This window comes from Molothrus ater, chromosome 10, assembly GCF_012460135.2.
Source record: "Molothrus ater isolate BHLD 08-10-18 breed brown headed cowbird chromosome 10, BPBGC_Mater_1.1, whole genome shotgun sequence".
In the NCBI taxonomy this organism is placed as follows: Eukaryota; Metazoa; Chordata; class Aves; order Passeriformes; family Icteridae; genus Molothrus; species Molothrus ater.
Window position 1 is genome coordinate 10,203,950 of NC_050487.2, and position 21,065 is coordinate 10,225,014.

General features: G+C 37.9%; 1 protein-coding gene across 1 annotated transcript; it reads left to right on the forward strand.

Moving 5' to 3' along the window:
* Positions 1-1,369: 1,369 nt before the first annotated feature.
* DAW1 (dynein assembly factor with WD repeats 1) lies at positions 1,370-20,857 on the forward strand. Its single transcript, XM_036389197.1, is given in 13 exon segments — positions 1,370-1,444; positions 3,161-3,233; positions 4,448-4,592; positions 7,789-7,847; positions 8,515-8,637; positions 10,215-10,314; positions 12,082-12,189; positions 12,899-13,005; positions 16,064-16,166; positions 16,548-16,629; positions 18,611-18,720; positions 19,441-19,603; positions 20,147-20,857. Coding segments are annotated over 13 exon segments (1,248 nt in total). The 5' UTR covers positions 1,370-1,404; the 3' UTR covers positions 20,182-20,857.
* Positions 20,858-21,065: the final 208 nt, after the last annotated feature.

Below are 21,065 nucleotides of genomic sequence, written 5' to 3' on the forward strand. Positions count from 1 at the left end.
ATAATCTAGGTGAATAAATATTATGCTAAACAAATACAAAAGTTGTTAAGAAATTGGAGACCACAAAGATTTGAGGTTGTTCAAAAAGTTATTTTTGAAAAGGGTTGGTCCAAGTAAGTCAATTTAGTCGGAAAGCTGTTCAGATTGTTTTCAATAAAAATATTTCTTATCTGCCTCAAGACTTTCCATATACAAACAAGACAAAAGACTTAAAACAACAAATGGAAATGAAAAACTCAGAGATCACTTTGTCCCCCAGCTGTCCCCTGAAGTAAATCTGGAATTGGCCATTGTATTTTATTTCCTGGCTTTCAAAAAACCAAAGGACTGTCTTCAAAGTGAAGCTGTAGGGAGCCATATGGGTGTTTCTGGAAAAGTCACGTATTGTTAAACACTGAGTGGGACTGTCTTGTATTGATCCAATGTCAACAACGCGGGCTACGAGATCGGCCAAATGAGAATGTGTTTACTGCTTCCCCCTATTGATGCTCTACAGCCATTTCAGCATAAAGCTTGACTCAAATTTTTCATGCTATTAATGGATTATCTCTTTTCAGTGATGTTTTTTCTTCTCTTTTTGATGAAATGCACATCCAAAGAAAGGCAGTGGAACTGAAGTAGGGTCTGGAGGCCAGCCAGGGAGGAGCAGCTGAGGGAGCAGGGGATGTTTAGCTGGGGAGAAGGCGACTGCGGGTGACACGATCACTTCCCCAGCTCCCTGAAGGGAGGCTGCAGCGACAGGGGTGGGTCTCTTCTCCCAGGGAACAAGCGACAGGATGAGAGGAAACGGCCTCAAGTTGTGCCAGGGCGTGGTTTAGGTTGGATATTGAGAACTGCTCAGGGAGTTGGTGGAATCACCGTTCCTGGCAGTGTTCTACAGGCGTGTGGCCCTTGGGGACATGGTTCAGTGGTGAACATGCTGGTGCAGGGTTAATGGCTGGTCTCTATTGCAAGGCCTTCTCCAGCCTTAATGATTCTGTGATTCTAAACTGTATTTTCATAGTTGCGCTTCAGTCTTCACTATCTCTTAAAAAAAAAAAAAATTAATTAATTGTTGCCCTCTTTCTTAAGTAACTATTCACTTTCCAAAAAGCTTTCACACATTTGCTACGCCGTTACTAGCGGCTCTTCGGCACTCCAAATTTTATACGTGTATTTTAGCGCACTCCTTCCTAGATCCGCTCCTTCCCTCTCAGTGGCGCAGCCCCGAAGCCCTCGCAGCCTCATACGGATGATCCAGTGCCCAGTGCCCGGTGCCAGCACCGGGGCGGCAGCGCTGACCGGGCTGCACGGCTACAGCGGCGCTCCCGCCATGGCGGGCGCGGCGCCTCAGCCCCGCGCATGCGCCCCGGGCCGTTGCCATGGCTGCGGGGGGACGCGCGGGCCGGGCCGGCGGTGGCGGCGATGGCGCTGAGGCGGCTCCTGCTGCGCTACTTCCCGCCGGGTGCGGAGCGAGCGGGGCCGGGGGCCCCGGGCGCTGCCGGCGGCTGTGCCGGGGCCCGGGGGGGGGGGGGGGGGGGCGGGCCTGCGGGTATGGGGCGTGCGGCGGGGTGTGCGGGCCGCCCGTCATGGCGGGGCCCCTCAGCCCGCAGGGGCTGGGCACGGCCGGGCGGGGCCGCGGCGCACCCGCAGCCGGGCGGAGCGGAGCGCGGTTGCCGCTGCTTTGTCCCGGTGCCTGCCTGGGAGGCTGCAGCGGGGAGCGGCTCATCGCCCGTCGGGAGTGTAATTAGTGACTTACTGCGAAGTCAAGGCAGCCTTACTCGCATCACAGTAAGGAGTTTAAAAAGTCAACGGTGACTGTAGATAGCACGGAAAAAAAAAAAAAAAAGTATTTGTATTTTTAGATGGCTGTTTGGCAAAAAAAGTTGTCACTCTCTACAGCTACCTGAACGGAGGTTGGAGCCAGGTGAGGGTCGGTCTCTTCTGCCAGGCAGCCAGTGAGAGGATGAGAGGATAATCTTTAGCTGTGCCAAGGGAGGTTTAAATTGGATATTCAGAAGAAAGTCTACACAGAGAAAGTGATCAGACGTTGGAAAGAGCTGCCCAGGGAGGTGGTGGAGTCACCGTCACTGAGGTGTTTAAGGACTGGCACTCAGTGCCAGGGTTTGGTTGACAAGGTGGTTTTTGGTCCTGGGTTACTTTTAATGATCTCAGAGGCCTTTTCCAGCTGAGCTGATACTAATTCCTATTTTTTGTCCTTCATTTATGAGTTTTCTGAGTGGAGCCATGCTTTGAAAAGCAGTGCTGCCATACTGGCATGGTGTATCCTGTACTCAGGTGACTCAGTGAAGTTTCAGAAGTGAAACAAGCTGGAGATGGCCAGCTCAGGAAGCGTATTGGAAAAAAGGATCTTCTTTTCAAATTCCTTTCAAATTCAAAAACTCACCCACTATCTGCCAATAGTTTGTGGCACAGGCTTTGTCTCCAGCTTGACAGAAATATCTACGAGCAATAATCTTACATTACATGGATGATTTACTTATTGCAGTGCCAACACATAAAGAAATGGAAGAAGCTCGTGGCAGTGTAGTCACAGAAGTGTGACTTTTCCTATGAACTTTGTGAAATGCAGAATGACACAGAAGTTCATCTAAATTGTCTTTTCCCACAGAAAGTCAAGGAGCAGCTGAGCCCTTTATTAGCTGTTTCAAAACAGAAGCCATGTGGTTAAGCATTTTAATACTCCAGTTCAGTGGAAGTTGCAGAGGTGCCAGAGCAAACCTGGGAATGTAAAGTGTTTTAATGATTTTTGATACATTACTGCACTCAAGTCTTTGCAAACACTAGAATAAATATGAATAATAAGTTTTGTAAAACGTTTTCCCGACTTCTTGGAACACCATACTACAGCAACTATCTTGAAGACAGCTTCTTTGAAATTAATGCTGATGAAATGATACAAAAAGGTGTTGGAAAAAAGAGCTTGTTCATTTCTAGAATAGAAAATACCTCAGAAATAATATTATTTAATATCTTTTTTCAAATAAGCATATCAGAGTTGTTCATCCCCATGCTTACTGTCAGCAATAACAGCTCCAAGAACTGGAATTGAGTCTCCTGCAGTCAGTGGAGCTGTGAAAGTGGAAGTGCTGCTGTCTACAGCGCATGTTATAAAACTCTGGAAGTCTAATTATGACCTGTTTATCACTTGTTTTTAAAGGAATTATTTTGGAATACGTAGAAGGTGGTGAGTCAAAGACCAGATCAATAGATCTGCTTGATCTTAGACCTGAGTAAGTATGATATTCCTTCAGATAACAGCACTCTCTATGTTTTTATAGCATGTTCATGTACACCTGTATTTGACTGTGTTACACATAACTGAGGTCAGCTGTTAGGAAGAGCCTGTGTGCTCTACTCAGCTAGCTCTGGTAGGAAGGGCTTCAGAAAAATAACAAAGTGCCACCATTAAATAAAGTTACCCAAATCCATGGAGTTTATTAGGCAGAAAGACATGAAGTAATATGATTGTCTTAATACCAGCATTGATATGGAAGAGGCCTTGCATGTAAGCCTGTCAGTAGACAGTGTAAACTGGATATGCAGGATGAAAAATCCCAATTTAAAAATTATTAAGTTTTGCCTACTTAGGACTGTCCAGTATAGTGCTGTGGGTAAAACCTATCAAGTCTCTTTGTAAAAGAAATAAGTTGTCTGGTATTCCTGAACAGGAGTGTAAACACTGAGAGGATACTCTTTTATGATGTAGTGGCTCCCATTTCGAAGTCTGATGCAGAAAATCCCCTTAGACTTGAATAATTCCCATACTAACAGAAATGCTTGGCTTTCTTGCTAAGCTGATTTTAAGAGTGTATTGTGATTTGACTGCTGGGTATTGTCAACCCTTAGTCTCTCACAGAAAGCCAGAAATCAGTGGTTATCTGATGGAATGGAAAGAGGATCCAGTTCCACAGAGCAGCTGTAGCCCCCTCGCTGGGGGCTCCAGGGACATCACTACACTGCACCATGTGTAGTTACTGTCAAAACTAAGAGCTGCAGAAACAGCCATAGATTTCTAAAGCCACAGACAGAGATAAATTTAAGACTTTGCATACATAATTTATCTTGTTACTACTTCACGGCCAATTTGTTTGGAATTTATGAAATTCCAGTGTAGTTCAGATATTTAAACTGACAGTTTGGGACACACATCTTCCATGCCTGACCTCCGTGGAAATCATTTGAAAAGATAAATTTCTTGCCAAGCTACAATTTTTAAAAGTTGAATTTTACTGTACAACTTCAGTAAGAGAGGAAGAAAATACAAAAACCAAGAAAGATTTATTCTTATTTCTTTAGGCCTTTATTCTTATTTCTTTAGGCCTCTTCAGTTTCTCAGCAAGTAAATAATATTCTTGGGGTTAAATTCATAATTGTTTCCAGAGGATGGCATGTGGTGGGTGTGGGGTATTTATTGAGTTTGTTTTTGTTCTTTTCTCATAATTAGCACAGATGTTACAGCCTTAGTAGAAGATATCCAAAAAAGAGAACCTCTCATCACAGCTTCCTGCTTGGAACACATCATACATCTAGTGCAAAGATTGCAGGAGAAGCTAGGGGAAAAACAGAATCACAAATTCTCTCTTTTTAAGGTCAGAGGCATCTTTAAAATAATTTTGGGCATTTGTGGGGGTCTAAGTTGTGATACTGTGAGTATGTTTTTACTGCTATGTATTGTGCTACATGACTGATTCCTTGGCACTTTTCAATCCTCTCTGCAATTGTAGAGCAACTGTGTCTGGTCTGGTTTTTCTGCCAGGAATTCCCCTAATAAAGCTGAGAGGTATAACTGTTCATAGATATTGTTTATCCAGGCTTAATCACTAGGGTGTGTTTTAGATGGAGAAAAATCAATCTTTTATTTGTTGAGAAAGAGTTTGTGGGCCAGTAACACCCATAGTTACATTTAAACAAAACCTGTAAGTCGACCCCACGTAAATTAGCTGTTGGGAAAGGACCAAAATGTACTCATACATGTGTCTACTTGTTCTTCATTTCGTGAAGATTGTGGGATTTATACTACTATTTTATGGGGTTTTATGCTACATGCAGTTGGCATTACAAATCCTGGTTTTCATTGCTTTCTGTCATTACTATTATCTTTAAATATTGATAAATTGATTTTCAGCTTACAGACCACACTTGAAATATTTTTTCAAACAAATAGGAATTTTAAGAACGATGATTACAGAGACCTTTCAGAGCTTCAAATCCAGGATTGTGTCAGAAGAGAATAGGTTTAATTGTATTTAATTGTGGACATGAAACTTTCTTCATGCTGCAATCTGACATAGTTAAACGTTGTATCTTTATTGTGTCAGCAGATGGCAATGTGTAGCTATTAAACAATGTTGGTCAGTGCTATGGCGTTTATTGTTACCTTAAATTAGAAGAGAAAAAGAAGTTTTGTGTTGGTTTGTTCGGCTATAAAATCCCTTACATGTTCGGAGGTATAACTTTGGTTCTTTTGACCAACAATACTCATCTGGGTGAATTCTGCAAAGAAATATGTATTTAACCTTGGTAAAAGAGCCATGTAGCAAGGCATCTTGAATTTAAAAAGTTTCTCTTCCAAGTTATCCTCTCAACTGAGATGCCTTGCTTTTCAAAAGCTTTAGAAATTGTTTGTTCATCACAGAGACTGACAAATCTTCAAATGCTTGTTCCAACTTGACTGTAAATAATGTATTTGTTCATTGTTGGATGTAGTGCTGTGTCTGAGCTTCTGTATTTGGAAATAATAGAAGCAGACAAATCCAATCAGTGCTGGTTTATTTCCTTCACTCAAGAGTGGTTAGAAGTGTGGGAAAATAACTTTTTTGACGTTCAGTTTCATTTAAGGCTTCTAAATGAAATATGAGTTCCAGGTCCTTCTGAAATACTAATAAGATAGATGAGTGGGAGTGACATTTGTTTTTCTTTTCCCTGAAAAAATGTTCCATGTGTGCATTGTTTGGAAATGAATGGTTTTTATTCCTGTTGCACTGGAGTCTAATCTGAAACAAGTGTATAAGCTCACCTTTTTGTTATTTCCAGTAATTGTGGTGATGGTGGTGTGTTAGGCACCCTGCAGAGAAATGAGGTTTTATAGCAATTTCTCAGGTTTTAAACTATTCCATGGCATGGGATGCTATAGTAATTTGCAGATTTTTATCTTAGGTACAGCTGTAGCAGATTTTGCAGAACTGAGGTATATTTTTTCTAATATTGCCTTAGGGTTTGATTATTGTATCATTTGCACAGGCAATTCTTGCTGGCTCAGAGTTCTGTGGATGAAGCAACTGCAGCACTGGGCATTGGAAGAACAGAATTAGTCTCATAATCTGAAATTACATAAAAACCCATCTCATTTTCCTCCCTTTTTTCATAATTTCTAAATACCTTTGTTGTTCAGAGCTGCCTGCATGTAGTCCTAAAATGTTATGGGTGAGATTTCCATAAATTTCCATAATTACTGATTCTCATATGCAGACGGATATTGTGGCTCTTTTTAAAAAACACAATATTTTTGTCATTTCCACATCTTGATTGCCCATTCCCACTTCTGTAGCTGAAAGTACAACTTGTGTTGCTTTCTCTAGAGAGCAGAAATTGCTGTTTCTGTAACATAATATGCATTTTCTGTTTCTCTCTCCCTCTCAGTCCTTCACTTATCAACTGTTATTTCCATTTTGATGAATCCCTACTCTTCTGAGTAGAAGATCTAGAGCATTTCTCATTTTCCTTTTGGAGACAGGCAGCTTGGAAAACTTGAGATAAGCAAAAAAAGTTGAAGCTCTGGTAATATGTCAGTGATTAAATCTCACTGTTCATAAACAGTTTCTTCATTCTACAGAAAAGACCTAGTGAACCACTGGGGTATTTCAATGTCCCTTTACTTCACTGTCAGCAATTGTGGTGATTTCCCAGTTTATGATTTTATTATAGTTTAGACTTGAGGAGAGGGCAGCTTCTCATAGGTGAAAATTACTCAAGTGCAAGCCATGTTTTACAGCAGCCAGTTTATTCAAACACCAAGCCAGATTTGGCTTTTTTTTTTAGTTCTTTTTAAAGTATCATGGCATGGTGACTTCCATTGCAGTATCTGCAACTATTTTCACCTCTGCTTAATAAACCTTAGTATGTGTTACTATGGCTATGGGCTCGTTCACGTGGATGATCCTGTGTGTCTGATTAAAGCACTGTTAGAAAACAACCTCCACAACCTACACAATCTGTGCAGACATTAAAGTTGAAATTCTTCTTTTGGATTTTGTCGTGCTGAGTATTTTTGTTGTGGTTTTGCACACCTTGTCATGACCTCATAAGACAGTGCTGTAACTTATATTTCTTATAAGCTGTAGCTTATATTTCTTTTTTTCTTCCTGTTTTGTACAACAAAGTCAAGTGCCAGCTGGAAGCATCTCACACCCTAAAAGTCTCAAATTTAACTGGATTTCTTGGTTCACTGGCTAAGGCTTAATATTAGTTGGGATTTCTTTCATCAGTGATCTTATAGTCATTGTGGTCTCCTCTTTTGCCCATTCAACTCTGGTCTAGGGTTGTTTTGCTGGTCTTGGAAAAGGTGAAGAAAATGCAAACTTTGGAAAAAAACAGTTCATTAAAATTAAGTATAAATTGAAATCAGTACTATATAACATCTTCTATGGTAACCTGATGATTAATGTGGGATTTCTTCTCCTCTAACAGGAGGAGGAGAAAAAATTAATCTGTTGAATATTTTGAGCAATTTTGTTTATTTTTTAGCTTCAAATGTTTTTCCTCTCAGTGCCCCTGCTTCTATTTCAGGTGCTTAGAACACACATATTGCCTCTGACTAATGTTGCATTTAACAAATCTGGTTCCCGGTAAGTTGTTTTTCAAAGTCAAAAGTACCTAATCATTAATTGAAGTTTTGTACTTGTAAATTAAATGGTAAGGAAACTTCAGTGCTCTTATCTTGCTGCAGAAAGAATGCAGCTCTGCTGCTTATAAGCAGCTTCAGGCATAATTGGGGATTATATTTCAGGCCTCTGTGGAAAACCCATGGGAGATGCAAAAAAATAGTAGGTGAGATTCAATTTAGGTAACTTTTTTCTTCCACAGTCCTAGTCTGTTGACAATTGCCATATTACAGAAAAAAGCACCTTTATGGCCATTAACTAAATATTGCTAAAAGTTAAATGAGTCTTTGACATAAACTCATTTGGGAGTTTCACTGTAGTGAAAGTGTAACTTTCATGTTAATTGATTTCACTGTGGACATATGTCTTATCATTTTTTCCTTCATGTCTTAAAAGCAGCAGCATGCTTTCTAGTTAAAATAGATTAAAGATTAGAGAAAATGTGGTTTTGACTAGGATGTGAAAAAGAAAGAAGAAAAGGAACCTCTATGGTCATAAATCTGTATTTTTGAATACAGATTTAGGGTCTGAGACAATGCTAACTAAAATCTGTGGAAATAAATAATTTGGCAGTGCATTGAGACCAGTAAGATATTTGCTGTATTCAGAAATGACTTTCTCTTTGTTTTAGCTTTATCACTGGAAGCTATGATAGAACCTGCAAACTGTGGGATACAGCATCGGGAGAAGAGCTGCATTCACTGGAGGGACACAGAAATGTTGTCTATGCCATAGCTTTCAATAACCCCTATGGGTAAATAAATTTCCTCTGAGATTCTTCATAATTGCTAGTACTGTTATTTTTGCAAATACTCTAACAAAGAATAGACTATTTTAAATTGAAAGAGTTCAGCTTCTGAGTTTGCAGAGTTCAGCTATAGCTAATCACTGTAGGATGACACTGTCATGATTTGTACAAGAGATGCATTCAAACATGCTTTCTGCTATCATGCTTTAAAATTAAATGTAGAAATTCTAACCAAAAATTTAATTAGGTATTCAATCTTGAAAAAAAATATAAATGAGTTAGTTGAATGTATTGAAACACAGTTTATTTCAGTAATATCTACATGACCAGATTGTGTTCTGAATGTCGATCATTCTCTTCTGCCTCCATGTGGTTGTGTGTGATGTGACAATCTGTGTTGCTTCAGTTAAGGAGGAAGAAGTGGATTTCTCCATTTAACATTACAAATTCAATATTATTTAGGACATGATTTAGAAATGTCACAGCTTTTGAGTAATTTTTGTAAAATCCACAAGGTGCTGCTGTGTGAACATCAGATATTAATTTTTGCACCTTTTGTTTTCTTCAGTAATTTTTTGCCCTAGGTTAGAATTGCCACCTGTTAGGTGAATTACATGTTAGCTACTGAAGTTTCATTGTCATTTGCTTCCTGAGAAAACTGTCATGTGTGAGAAAACCATTTTTGCTGTAAAGTAAGATAAATTAATTCCTATTTTTCCATTGAATCACGTTCAAGAGAAATGTTGGATGTCCTATTTATCAGTTGGACAATACACAATTACCGTCAGGAAATAAATGTTAAAAGATTTGTTCTTACACTATTTGAAACTTCATCTCTTTCTTCTATATGAAAAGGAAACCTTAGACCCTGTTGTGTCAATGTCTTATATTCTGATATTATTCTTTACTTTATAAAACCATTTAATGAAGTTCATTTTTATGGCTTGGTGAAACTAATTATGAAAATCTGTGCAAAGATCAATAACTAGACTGTAACATAAAAGTGGAGAAGGAACATACAGTGAGACAAAACCTGATGAGAACTTTGAACTACTTTTATATTAAAATTTTGATAAAACCCACCCCCTTTTTTCTCTGCTAATCTTTAGGTTTTGGTACAGTGCCCCTTGGTACATTTTCTGGAGAGTTCACTTTAGTCTTGCTCTGACTGCAGATGGTCACAACACTTCCACTGACTTCAGTGGGAGTAGGGTTCAACTTCTGAAATTTGGGTGAACTGCATTTATAATTGTTGGTAAACAGATGTTATCTGATGAAATGATATAACTTCTTAATAAATCTGTAAGCACAACATCATCCCTAAAGTAGGTCAGTCATCAGTTATGAACACTCCTGTGCTAATAGATAGGCACAGTAGCTCTCTTAGAAACTCCCTGTGTCTGCTAATTTTTTGCCTTGCTGGAACTTTGTGAAATCTTGCTGCAGGATTTTGTAGTGTGGCAGCAAGCACCAAAGTGCATGGGAGCTTCCAAGGCTGGGTGTTGTTTCTCTGGATTCTGCTGTCTCTGGAGTCAGAGGGTTTTCCTACATAAAAATAATAGGATTTTTTTTTTCCTATTTAGTGACAAGATTGCCACTGGATCTTTTGATAAAACCTGCAAAGTGTGGAGTACAGAAACAGGAAAATGTTATCATACCTTCAGAGGACATAGTGCAGAAATAGTGAGTAGTGATGGATATTTATTATTCCTTTGTGTTTCCTAACACTATCATTGATGACTGTGAGCTCTGACTGTTGTGAGCTCCCACTGGAAGGCACAGTTATTGTGGCACATCTGTTCATACACCCAGGTCTTGTTAACATTTCTGCACTGCAAGGCAGGATAGTCTGACAGTTCTTGAGATAGAATAAATCCCCATACAAAGTTTGAAACTATATTGTTATTTTTACTTTGTTCTGATTTCCCTAGTTTGCTAAATGTTAAAACATGGAAAAATACCATAGCAACTGGAATTTTTATACTTTTTGTTTGATTACATATCACATGTTTTTCTAGCTATCTTGCATTGCCTCTCATATTTGCAGGACTAAATATACAAGAACATCATTGCTTGTGTTGTCTTTCACACAGAGATCTGTACTTTGTGTACAGAACCAATTGGAGCTGTAGGGGAAGGAATTTCTGAAATTTAAAGTGTGTTAACTGGGAATATGTGGGATGCTGAAATGTCAAAGATCTATAAAATTAAAGAAGTTTAAGCTTAAAAATGCTTGGTTTCCTCTCCCATGCACTAGGACCCCTATCAGCAGCAAATGCCTTGATGCACAAATTTCAGTTTGAAAGATCAGGGCAAAACACTTAAACTCTGAATTTCAATGATGAATGGGTTTTTTTGTTTGTTTTGTTGTTTTTTTTTTTTAATAGCCATACAATCACTATTCAGTGAAATATTGCTGAAAATTGTTTCTGAAAAAACAATTTGAATTTAATTGTAGATTGAGAGGCTTTAACTAGAAAGAGGTGAGAAAATGGTGTTTTACTATATTGGAATTTGGGGTTTGTTTCAGTGTGTTTTTGATTCTCTGGATGCTCTGAGTTACCCCTTACAGTGGAGAGCATGTTTGCTTATTGAGAAAGGCTGCAGTGGTTTTACTATTACAGATCAGTCAGGTAAATGTTTAAAGGTCTCTCCATTTTTTCTGACTTCTTAGGGGTTAGATTAGACCTGAAGTGTTATGAGTTGTGCTGACAAGTAATTAGAAGGTGATAATTGCCAGCAGGAAATGATGTGTTTCTCTGAATCAGATCTGTTTCTGAAAGGCCATTATTGCATCTGATGCTGGCAAGGGCATGCCCATAGTTACTCAGGATGAAAAAACTGAGCTGCTGCTTTCCTTTTTTTCATGGCACCTGCAATTTTTTATTTGCAGAGCAATCACACTGAATAATTACAGAAAATGGGAGGGTGAATACATGGTTTTTTAATGTGAGAAATTAATTAAAGTAGTTGTTCAGCTTTTATTCTTGCTTTTTCTTAAAGATGATGTTGTGGCAATGCCCTTGGCAAATGACATTGATAATGACACCTGGTAGGGTAGGAGTGCACAGAGTGTGTTTGTGGGTACACAGAACTGCTTGGATGATCTTTGCCCCAGTCTCATCAAGTAACAGAGAAAACCTACCAAACAATAGTGCTAGGGACCACTGTCAGACTGGACAGTAATTGGACGATTTCAGAGAGTTTTGAAATAAAGAAAACAAAGCATGTGCTTGCAAGGAGTCCACTTGGTTTGAGTACTTATCCAGAATTATGTGGTAAGGATTTGTTGCTGTAGGAAGAATTTTGCAAGTTTTCTGTATGTCATAAAATGTTATCAGACCTTTGTCTCATTTAAAGATATTAATCCTGACCCTTGTTTAGTTTATTTAGAAAACATTTATAAATTGACTCCTTTAAACGTTTTCTATCCAATGTTTCTCGCTACAGGTATGTTTGTCATTTAATCCTCAGAGCACACTGTTGGCAACTGGAAGCATGGACACCACTGCCAAATTATGGGATCTAGAGAAAGGAGAAGAAGTAGCCACTTTAAATGTATGTTTGCATTCCTTATGTTTTCAGAGGTGTTCCTTGTTCCTTGCTTAGTTTTCCAGCTGAGATAAATAACAGTATAACCATTCCAACTGTTTCAGACCTTGCAGTTTCTTTTACCATGTGATCCCATAGTGACTGACAACAGTTCCAAAACAGAATAAGAAAACTTGAAGGGAATGAGAAAGTTGTGGTGTTTTATGAGTCCTATTTATCAAAAGGCAGATTTTCTCCTTGCAATGACATTACTGCTATAGATTAGAATCCCTTCCATTAATTGTTAAAACCTGCTGCTCTACAGTCAGTTGTGAGCTCCTCTGTATGGAGGAGGTAAACATGGGCAGAGGACAGCCATCCAGGTACCTCTAGATTTTCATCTCTCTTTGCTCTGCATGGCCTGCTGGCATTCCCCAGGGTCAGACTGGCCTCTGCTGCTTCAGTGCATTTCTCTCACAGAAATCCTAAGCCATTTATAGGGAATAAGCTTCCTGCTTAAGTGGTGTGCCTGAGTTTTTGCAGTTGCTGGGATATTGAGAATTCTGAAGTCAGGCAGATCTTTCTGTCAAAATTGTGGTATACTGGACAAGACAGTAAATAAAATGGTGATGAGTTATGGAAGGATTATACTGCTGAAAAAAGACTACATATTAAACTATATTAATGGAAAAGTAATAATTTGTATTCTCATACTCCTTTTTAAAAATTCTCTCAGGGGCACTCAGCAGAAATTATTGCTCTGTCTTTCAATACCACTGGAGACAGGATCATCACTGGCTCCTTTGACCATACAGTGGCAGTATGGGATGTTGGCACTGGCAGGTACTACAGCACTAATAAATATAATTTTACTTTGCATGATTTCAGGACAAATTAAATAGAAAATGTTGAGCAACACCTTACAGAGCTTGTATTTCATTTAGAATATATGTTCTTTGGTCTTGTAATTTGTTACTACTGTTCTCTTTGTTCTTTTGAAAAGGAATGCTGCTCATAAAATGCTTTTGTATGTATTCTTTGTTTCAAATTTCTATCTTATGAGTACTAAAGAGGTGGAAAGACTGGACTCATCCTGTGCTTCTTCCTAGTGAATTCTCCAAAGAGGAATATATTTTATCAACATGGAAACTCATGACTTGCAAGGTGTCTAGGATTTCTAGACTGTTTAAGTAGAAAGTATATTTTATGTTATAGAAGATTATTCTGGTTATGTTAACTTTAAAAACTATAGAGGGTGTATTTTTTCCTTCTCACCATCCTTTGTCAATATAAATTTAAAATGTGTTCTCCTTTGACTGTAGAGAACAAAATCTCTTCAATAAGATGCCAACAAATAATGATGCAACAGGTAAATATTAACTGGTATAATACTGACAAATTCACTTGTTTTTTCAGTGGGAAACTCAGTGCAAGTAAAATAATAAAATGATCACCCTGATTATTGACAAAGTAATTTATGAAAATAACCATTCTATTTTGTTTACGGGGTTGTGCCTAATTTTTTTGAGAGCAAGGGGAATATCTCTGAAATTTATATACAAAAGGAAGGTGTGTGTATAGTGATATCTTGGGATAATAGACAATATATATAAAAGTGGGACTAAGTGTGTGATTTATAAGTAGTGTACACGCAGTGTATCATTTAAGGCTTGATCCTATAATCTTTGAGTTTATTCGACACCAACACTCATTCAGCAAATCAACCTTTGAATTCACCTTCTTTCAGCCTGATGTTCTTGCAAGTATCTTTGTGTGAAAACAACTTTTTCCAGCTTATTGTCTGAGCCTACTGTGAAATCAAAGCCTGGGGATTTTCATGTTGCTTTTTTTCTATGAAATCAATACGGACTTCACATCAGGGCCAATACCAGCAATACCAAGGAGCAGATTCTCACTGGCAGCTCTGGTGATTAGCTAGTGGGCAATAGAATTGTACCATGGCCAGCAGTCAGCCTTTCAGATGGCACCCAGAAAGACTGTTGGCAAATCACAATTTGCTGTTGACAGATTCAGGTAGATTTGCAAAAATCTTGTAGGTGAGGTTTTGTGTGCTTGTTTTTCACCATGTGAGTCACATGAGGTGGACAGCTTTCCAAATTTGAGTTTCTTCTGATTTTGCTGACCTCATTTGTTCCTGAGTTTTATTCTGGGTAGGTACCCTGAACTGCCCTGAGGGAAATTAATGTAGGGACAGGAAATCTGGACAAAGTTTGAGATTCTCTTCATAAAATACTATGATTTAAAAGAAAAAAAAGGGTGAAGGGGGAAGCACACTTCTGTAATCCAGGTCTGTATTTCCATGGCAGATACAGCCCATTGTAGTTCAGTTGCAGGTGTCTGCAGAGCTTCATTTGACAAATCAACAGCCTGGTCCTGTATCTTGGGTCAGGGGTGCTGGACCAGTGTGTGAGAAAGAAGCAGTTTCTCATTTGCAATTATAGTCAAATACTAGAGCATCCATGGATCAGATTTCACTTGGAAACTGAAGGCTAAGCAAATACTGTCATGACTAAAGTTGATTGCTTTTAATAAAGAACTTAAATGGAATTTTTTATTGCACTTCATAAGTCTTTCTTCTTTGTTCTTTCTATCTGATAATGGCTTCTGTGAGAAGTTCTCCACATTGCTATTTATTCTGTTTATTGATCAGATTTTTATGTCAAAGCTTGAAGGCCCCACTGCCTTTTAGAAAATTGGAAGTTTAAGTTTTCGGCTTTTAAATTAAAACTTTTTTCTAGGTATTACTAGGTATTTTGTGCATTAGGTATTACAGTAACAGCAGTCTTGATGACCAAATAATATGTTTATAAAATTAAGTTTTCCTCTGTTATCTGCTTGTTGATTTTTTGTTTTACTGTAAAAAATCTACACAATTACAACAGTGTAGACCTCACAGTGTTAGAAGCAAAAGGAGTAATTCTGTAAAATGCTAAGAACGTAATCAAGTTTTTGTTATTATAAACAAATAGCAAATTCAAATGCTCAGGAAATTTTCTTTACTGTTCATTTAGCACATATATTAATTTAGCTACTCTTATATATCTTGTGCAATGAATAAAAACATTTTAGTCACTTAAACTAATTTAGTTGTTTTTCTAGTCATTAGTTTATCTGTTATTTACAGTCTGCTTCTATTAATGATGCAGTGATACTAGCATTGTGATAATAACCAAATTTGCTAATCCTTTAATAGATGTATATCTCAATTAATCTTTTTTAGGCTTTGTTGCCTTACAGGCCATTAAATAGGAAGCAGTATTGGCTAATTGTAACCTCTCTACTCAGATAAAGCTGAAGAATATAATACTTATATTGCTGGTCTTGTGCAGCAAGAAGATGAGGATTAATGAGGATTAGAAATCATATTTCAGTTGGGCTGTCATTTGCTGTTATTTGGGAACATGCTCGCATTAAGTACCTGATTAACTTCCATTTGATCTTCAGTGGATTTTATAAAAGGTTTAGATTATATGGAGTTTTAAAGATGTACTGTTTTTACAGTTCATTGAAGTAGGATAATGGGAGAGTAATGTGGAAAAACTTGCTGTACTTGCTTAGCATGCAGATGAATACAAGGAATCTGTTGCTGGTACTGAAAATCATCACATTTTACTGGAAATGCATTCACTAAAATATTTTTGAAAGAGAAGGGAGGAAATTTCCATTTTATTTTTTACTGCCTCTTTTTGCCAAAAATAGAAAATGGAATTGATGTAGTATTAGAACTAGAATCCTAAATGAGCTGCACCACTCCATTTAATTGCTTTAATTGTGAAGACTTGACACCTTAACTATACCATTTTCTAGCTATAATTTATATGTGTATATAAAAATACACACTATAAATGTAAATGATAATTAAAACAATTTTTTTTGGTAGGTTGCTACATACTTTAATAGGTCACCGAGGAGAGATTAGCAGTGCCCAGTTCAACTGGGACTGTTCTCTCATTGTCTCTGGATCAATGGACAAAACGTGCATGGTAAGCTGGTTGAGTAGGTAGTGATTACAGCTACTTGACATATAAAATGTACTTTTTTTAAATTGAGGAGCATCATTTTAAAGTAGTACATATAATGGATTAGAGAATTTGTAACTAAATGTAAAACCTATACTCTTACTAATTTCAGTGAAGTCTAGTTAAGTCTTGTTTAATCAATACACTGAACTAAAAAATGTATAGAGCTTCATTATACTAACTAAAGAATGACTCATTATTGATTTGTATTCAGCTTTCTTGTTATTACATGTCAAACATCAGAAAAAGCCTCTACAAATTGCTTTATCAATCAACTAGATACCTATAAAGTAAATAAGTAAATTCCAAAGCAGCAATGCAGTGTGTCCCTGTTTGTGTGTGCAGCTGTGGGATGCAGTGACAGGGACACACATAGCGACGCTGGCAGGGCACAGCAAGGAGGTGCTGGACGTGTGCTTTGACTACTGCTGATGGTGAGCGAGGGAACTGCTGGGGAACTGCAGCACCAAACACTCTGTCCTGCATCAGGGAGGGGAACTGCAGCACCAAACACTCTGTCCTGCATCAGGGAGGGGAACTGCAGCACCAAACACCTCTGTCCTGCATCAGGGAGGGGAACTGCAGCACCAAACACTCTGTCCTGCATCAGGGAGGGGAACTGCAGCACCAAACACTCTGTCCTGCATCAGGGAGGGACCTGCCTCTGTTGGGAAGCTGCAGCACCAAACACCTCTGTCCTTTCCCTTTGGCTCTGCTTTGAATGTAGTGATTGATTAAAAATATGGATATTGATCCAGTACCAATATCCAGCTGTGACAGACAAAGACTCTCTAACAGTTTAAAGTTAGAAAGTGTATGTTTATTGTGGGATAACTCCCAAATACACACTGCAATTTACAGGGGATTACAGAGTCCTTTTATCTATACAGGTATTGAATACCCAAAATACAAATGCATATTCATAACTTTGGTACATCCCATTCCTTGCTTCGTATGGTAATTGGTTCAAAAGCCATTAAGCATGCATAGTTTGTTCCTTGAAATGGGTCAGTGGTCCCTTTCATGGGGAAGGGTCCCAACATGAGAACTAAATGAAGTCTTCCTCGTTCTGACCTTTCGACCTTTTCAATGCAAATATGACAAATGAACCCTTGGTAGAACTCCCATTCCCGTCTTCAACTGGTTTCAGAACAGAGGAGGCCACAATTGTCTTATGTTCCTAAAAGCTATTTATCAGTTCCTATGTTCTTCATTATAAACCCAGCTAACCAAACATTGTGTTGACAAGCAATCAATTATTAGTTAACTACTAACTCTTAACTTCATCAAGGCCTACCCATTTATTTTGATTAACTCCAATAAAGCTTATCTCTAACTAAAACCTCAGCTCCTCTAAAATCCCCAAATTCTTTAAAGTTTATGTCTCATTAACTTGATGAAGAGGAGAGTGTGATTCAAAACTGTTGTTTGTTGCATTACAGAAATTGGGCGTTAAACTTTAAAAGTTTTCCCCAATGACAAAGCTCTTATTTTCATACCTCAATCAACTCAACATGTCTTTCCCCCTTAACTTCAAACTTGGAAGGAAATATTTCACTTGTGGCTGGAAATACATTTTAAATGTGTACGTAAATAGCTTTTGAGGGGGTTGATTTGGGGGTTCAGATTTAGGCTTAAATAAAAAATGTAGTTGGAATTTTACTGGTGGATTTACTAGCAGGCCTTTCTAATGCACAGCAAAAGAATACACAAAAAAGAGATAGTGAAAGAAACAATTTTGTTTTGTTATTGGCATGCAGAAGTTTTGCATGCTTATTATTTGTCTAGGAATCACAATACATAGTTTTCTGTATTCACCTGCTCAGTTATTTATATCATACTGCATAATATTTATGCAGTATAATATAAATAACTGCAAATAACAATTATTTATATTATCCTGCCTAAAACTAATATGATACTATATTAGTTTTAGATACACTATTCCAGAAACGAGGGTACCAGCCTGGATGGGGAGGACTATTTGGATCTATTTTCCTGTACTTGCTATATTAAGGCAAAAGCCAATGTAAAAAGTTTCCTGATATTTAATAAATATCTTATTAAATATAATCAATTGATTATTAAATATAATCAATAGATTATTAAATAATGAAATGTAATGAAAGCTTTATAAAGATATTGTACATGCATTCTGAAATAACAGGCTTCAGTAAGCTGTGTTCTATGCAGACCTTTGTATTTGTATGTTAGGAATTTTCCAGGAGAATCCATTTCTGGTCAGGAAAGGAAGTCAATCTTTTCCACACAGATTACAGATTCTTTTTAACATACTTTACCCTTGGAGGAAACTCTGTGAAGTTTGCCTTTATTTCTTCCAAAATTAAACCTGAGGATGAGTTCCTTCTGACCTTATTCAAATGTTCTTACTGGAATGCGTGCTTAAGCATAACAATCACATATGGCTCCTACTGCAACAGGGTCAGCAAGAGTCTACAATGCAGGAACAAAACAGTGCATTGCAAAGCTAGAAGGGCATGAAGATGAAATTTCAAAGGTAAGTTGTGTGTGGTTTGCACCTTTTTAATTTGACTATGTGTGACATCCAATCCAGCACTTATTCCATGATGCAGGAGTACTGTTAATCCACCACATTCTTTAATATTTAAGATTGATAGGTCTGGCTAAGAAGTTATCTTTACTAAAAGAACATTCCTTTTAGCTGAAAGCTATCAGACAATGATTGTTTACCAATTCCCCACTTCTGAGCTAAGACAAAACTGGGTGTGCTACTTCTTCAGCAATTTTGAATTGTATGATAAACTGGTATTATCCAGTTACTGCTCAAAAAATGTACCTGATTATCTGGAAATCCATGCAGTTATGGCAGTGAATGTTTAACAAATATGGAGACTTACTATAAAATTTTTTCCAGTGCAGATTCTGATACTACAGAGATGTATGTTATTTAATGTAGAACTCTATAAAATATGTATAAATTTTACATTGGAATAATGATAACATCTAAATAAAGTTGCTATTTGGAAGTTATGATCCTGCAGTAAGGTCATAGTATATAATGCCTTTGTAAATAACAAGTTTTCAGCTACAGAAGTTTGCCAGCATGACTCTAGTGGAATACTACCCTTGATTTTAGCTAAAAAACTGAATGCAAGATTGCTGCTTTCTATTTTCATCTTTCAATCACTTTGATATGCTTCTTTCTCTAGGCATACTGACTTGCTGAGTAACATAACTCATTTCTGTATTTTTAAAGGTGTGTTTCAACCCTAAAGGCAATTGCATACTAACAGCCAGCTCTGATAAAACAGCTCGGCTCTGGGATGCTGCTACTGGGCACTGCCTTCAGATATTAGAGGGTCATGCTGATGAGATCTTCTCCTGTGCCTTTAACTACAAAGGTGATACAATCATTACAGGTAACTAATATATTCTATTTTTCTTTCCTTTTTTTTTTAAAGACGTCTGCAATCTTGCTATGGCAAAACAAAAAAAGTCTGAAAACTTACCTGCGGCCAAATGCAGGTACCAGCAGTGACTTACAATATAGTCAAGAAAATCTAGAACTTCACTTTAGAACTGAGATTTGAGAATATGGCCATGAACAAATTTGTGCAAAGGCATGGGCATGCCCTCCCATCTCTCCAGTGAGCACATACCAGCACCAGGGCAGTGACTAAGCCATTTTCTCACAATGCATTGCTATGAGGGAGGTGTGGATGAAGAAAAGGCAAAGGAGCATGCCTTTGGTGTATTTGGAACTCTGATCAGGTGTCCTTCATTTCTGTCGTGGGATGCAGGATGATCTAAGCTGCAAGTATTGCCCTAGATTTTGTGCTCTGTTGTTAGTTGTTGAGAAAAAAATCTTTATGTGTCTCTTGGGTACATTGTTGATGTAGGTATCAACAAAAATGGATAGAACGTGCACTAAGTGATCCTTCCCAATGTGTGTTCATTACTAGGGAGCAAGGATAACTCCTGTAGAATCTGGCACTGACTGAAGAAAAGGATCCAGTTTGATGTATGCCTGCCTACTTTGTGAGTTTCAGAGTCAATAAACTCAGCCTTTCAGATCTGTTTTCTTTCACTCTCTTTGTTCACCTTCTGTTGAAGTAGAACAGTTATCTAGATTTGATAGGTTTGACTTAGATATGGCATCACAGAACTGCAGAGGTTGGAAGGGACCACTGGAGGTCATCTAGCACAACAGCCTGCCCTGCTCAGAACCCTGTCATCCAAGCAGGCTGCCCAGGGCTGACCTGGGTTTGAATATCTCCAAGGATGAAGACTCCACAGTTTCACTACACAACCTGCTTAGTATTTGATTACTTGCATAGTAAAGAAGAAAAGTAGGGCTTTTTTCCCTCTTACATTTAAATGGAATAGTTCCTTGTATTTCAATTAGTGCATGTTGCCTCTTCACTGAGTAGCACTGAGAAGAATCTGGTCTGTTATTTCAGTCACCAGAGAGAAATCATGATCAGTGAGAATGAATGCATAGGATAGCTCAGTTTCTTTATGGGTGATTTTTAACTTGTAACCTTTTTAATTAAAAAAAAATAGAGCATTATAGTAATCTCAGTTGTGGAAGGAGTGTTGGTACACACTTGTTTTGAGGAGTTTTGTATTACTTTTTTGTGTGTGTGTGTAATAAAATATTGAATTAAAATGCCCATTTTGCTTTTTGTAATGCAATGCCTCATTCATATTCCTGACAAAAGTCAGCAGCCATTTATGAACTGCCTTGCTATTGCATGTATGCTGCAGTTAAACTCCCCTCTCATACTTGCCCACATCTTTCCAGTCAATCTATTCCTTTCTGCTCAGTCCTTATTCTCCTAGTTTGAACTGAGGTAAAAAAAAATTAATATCAGTGGTGAC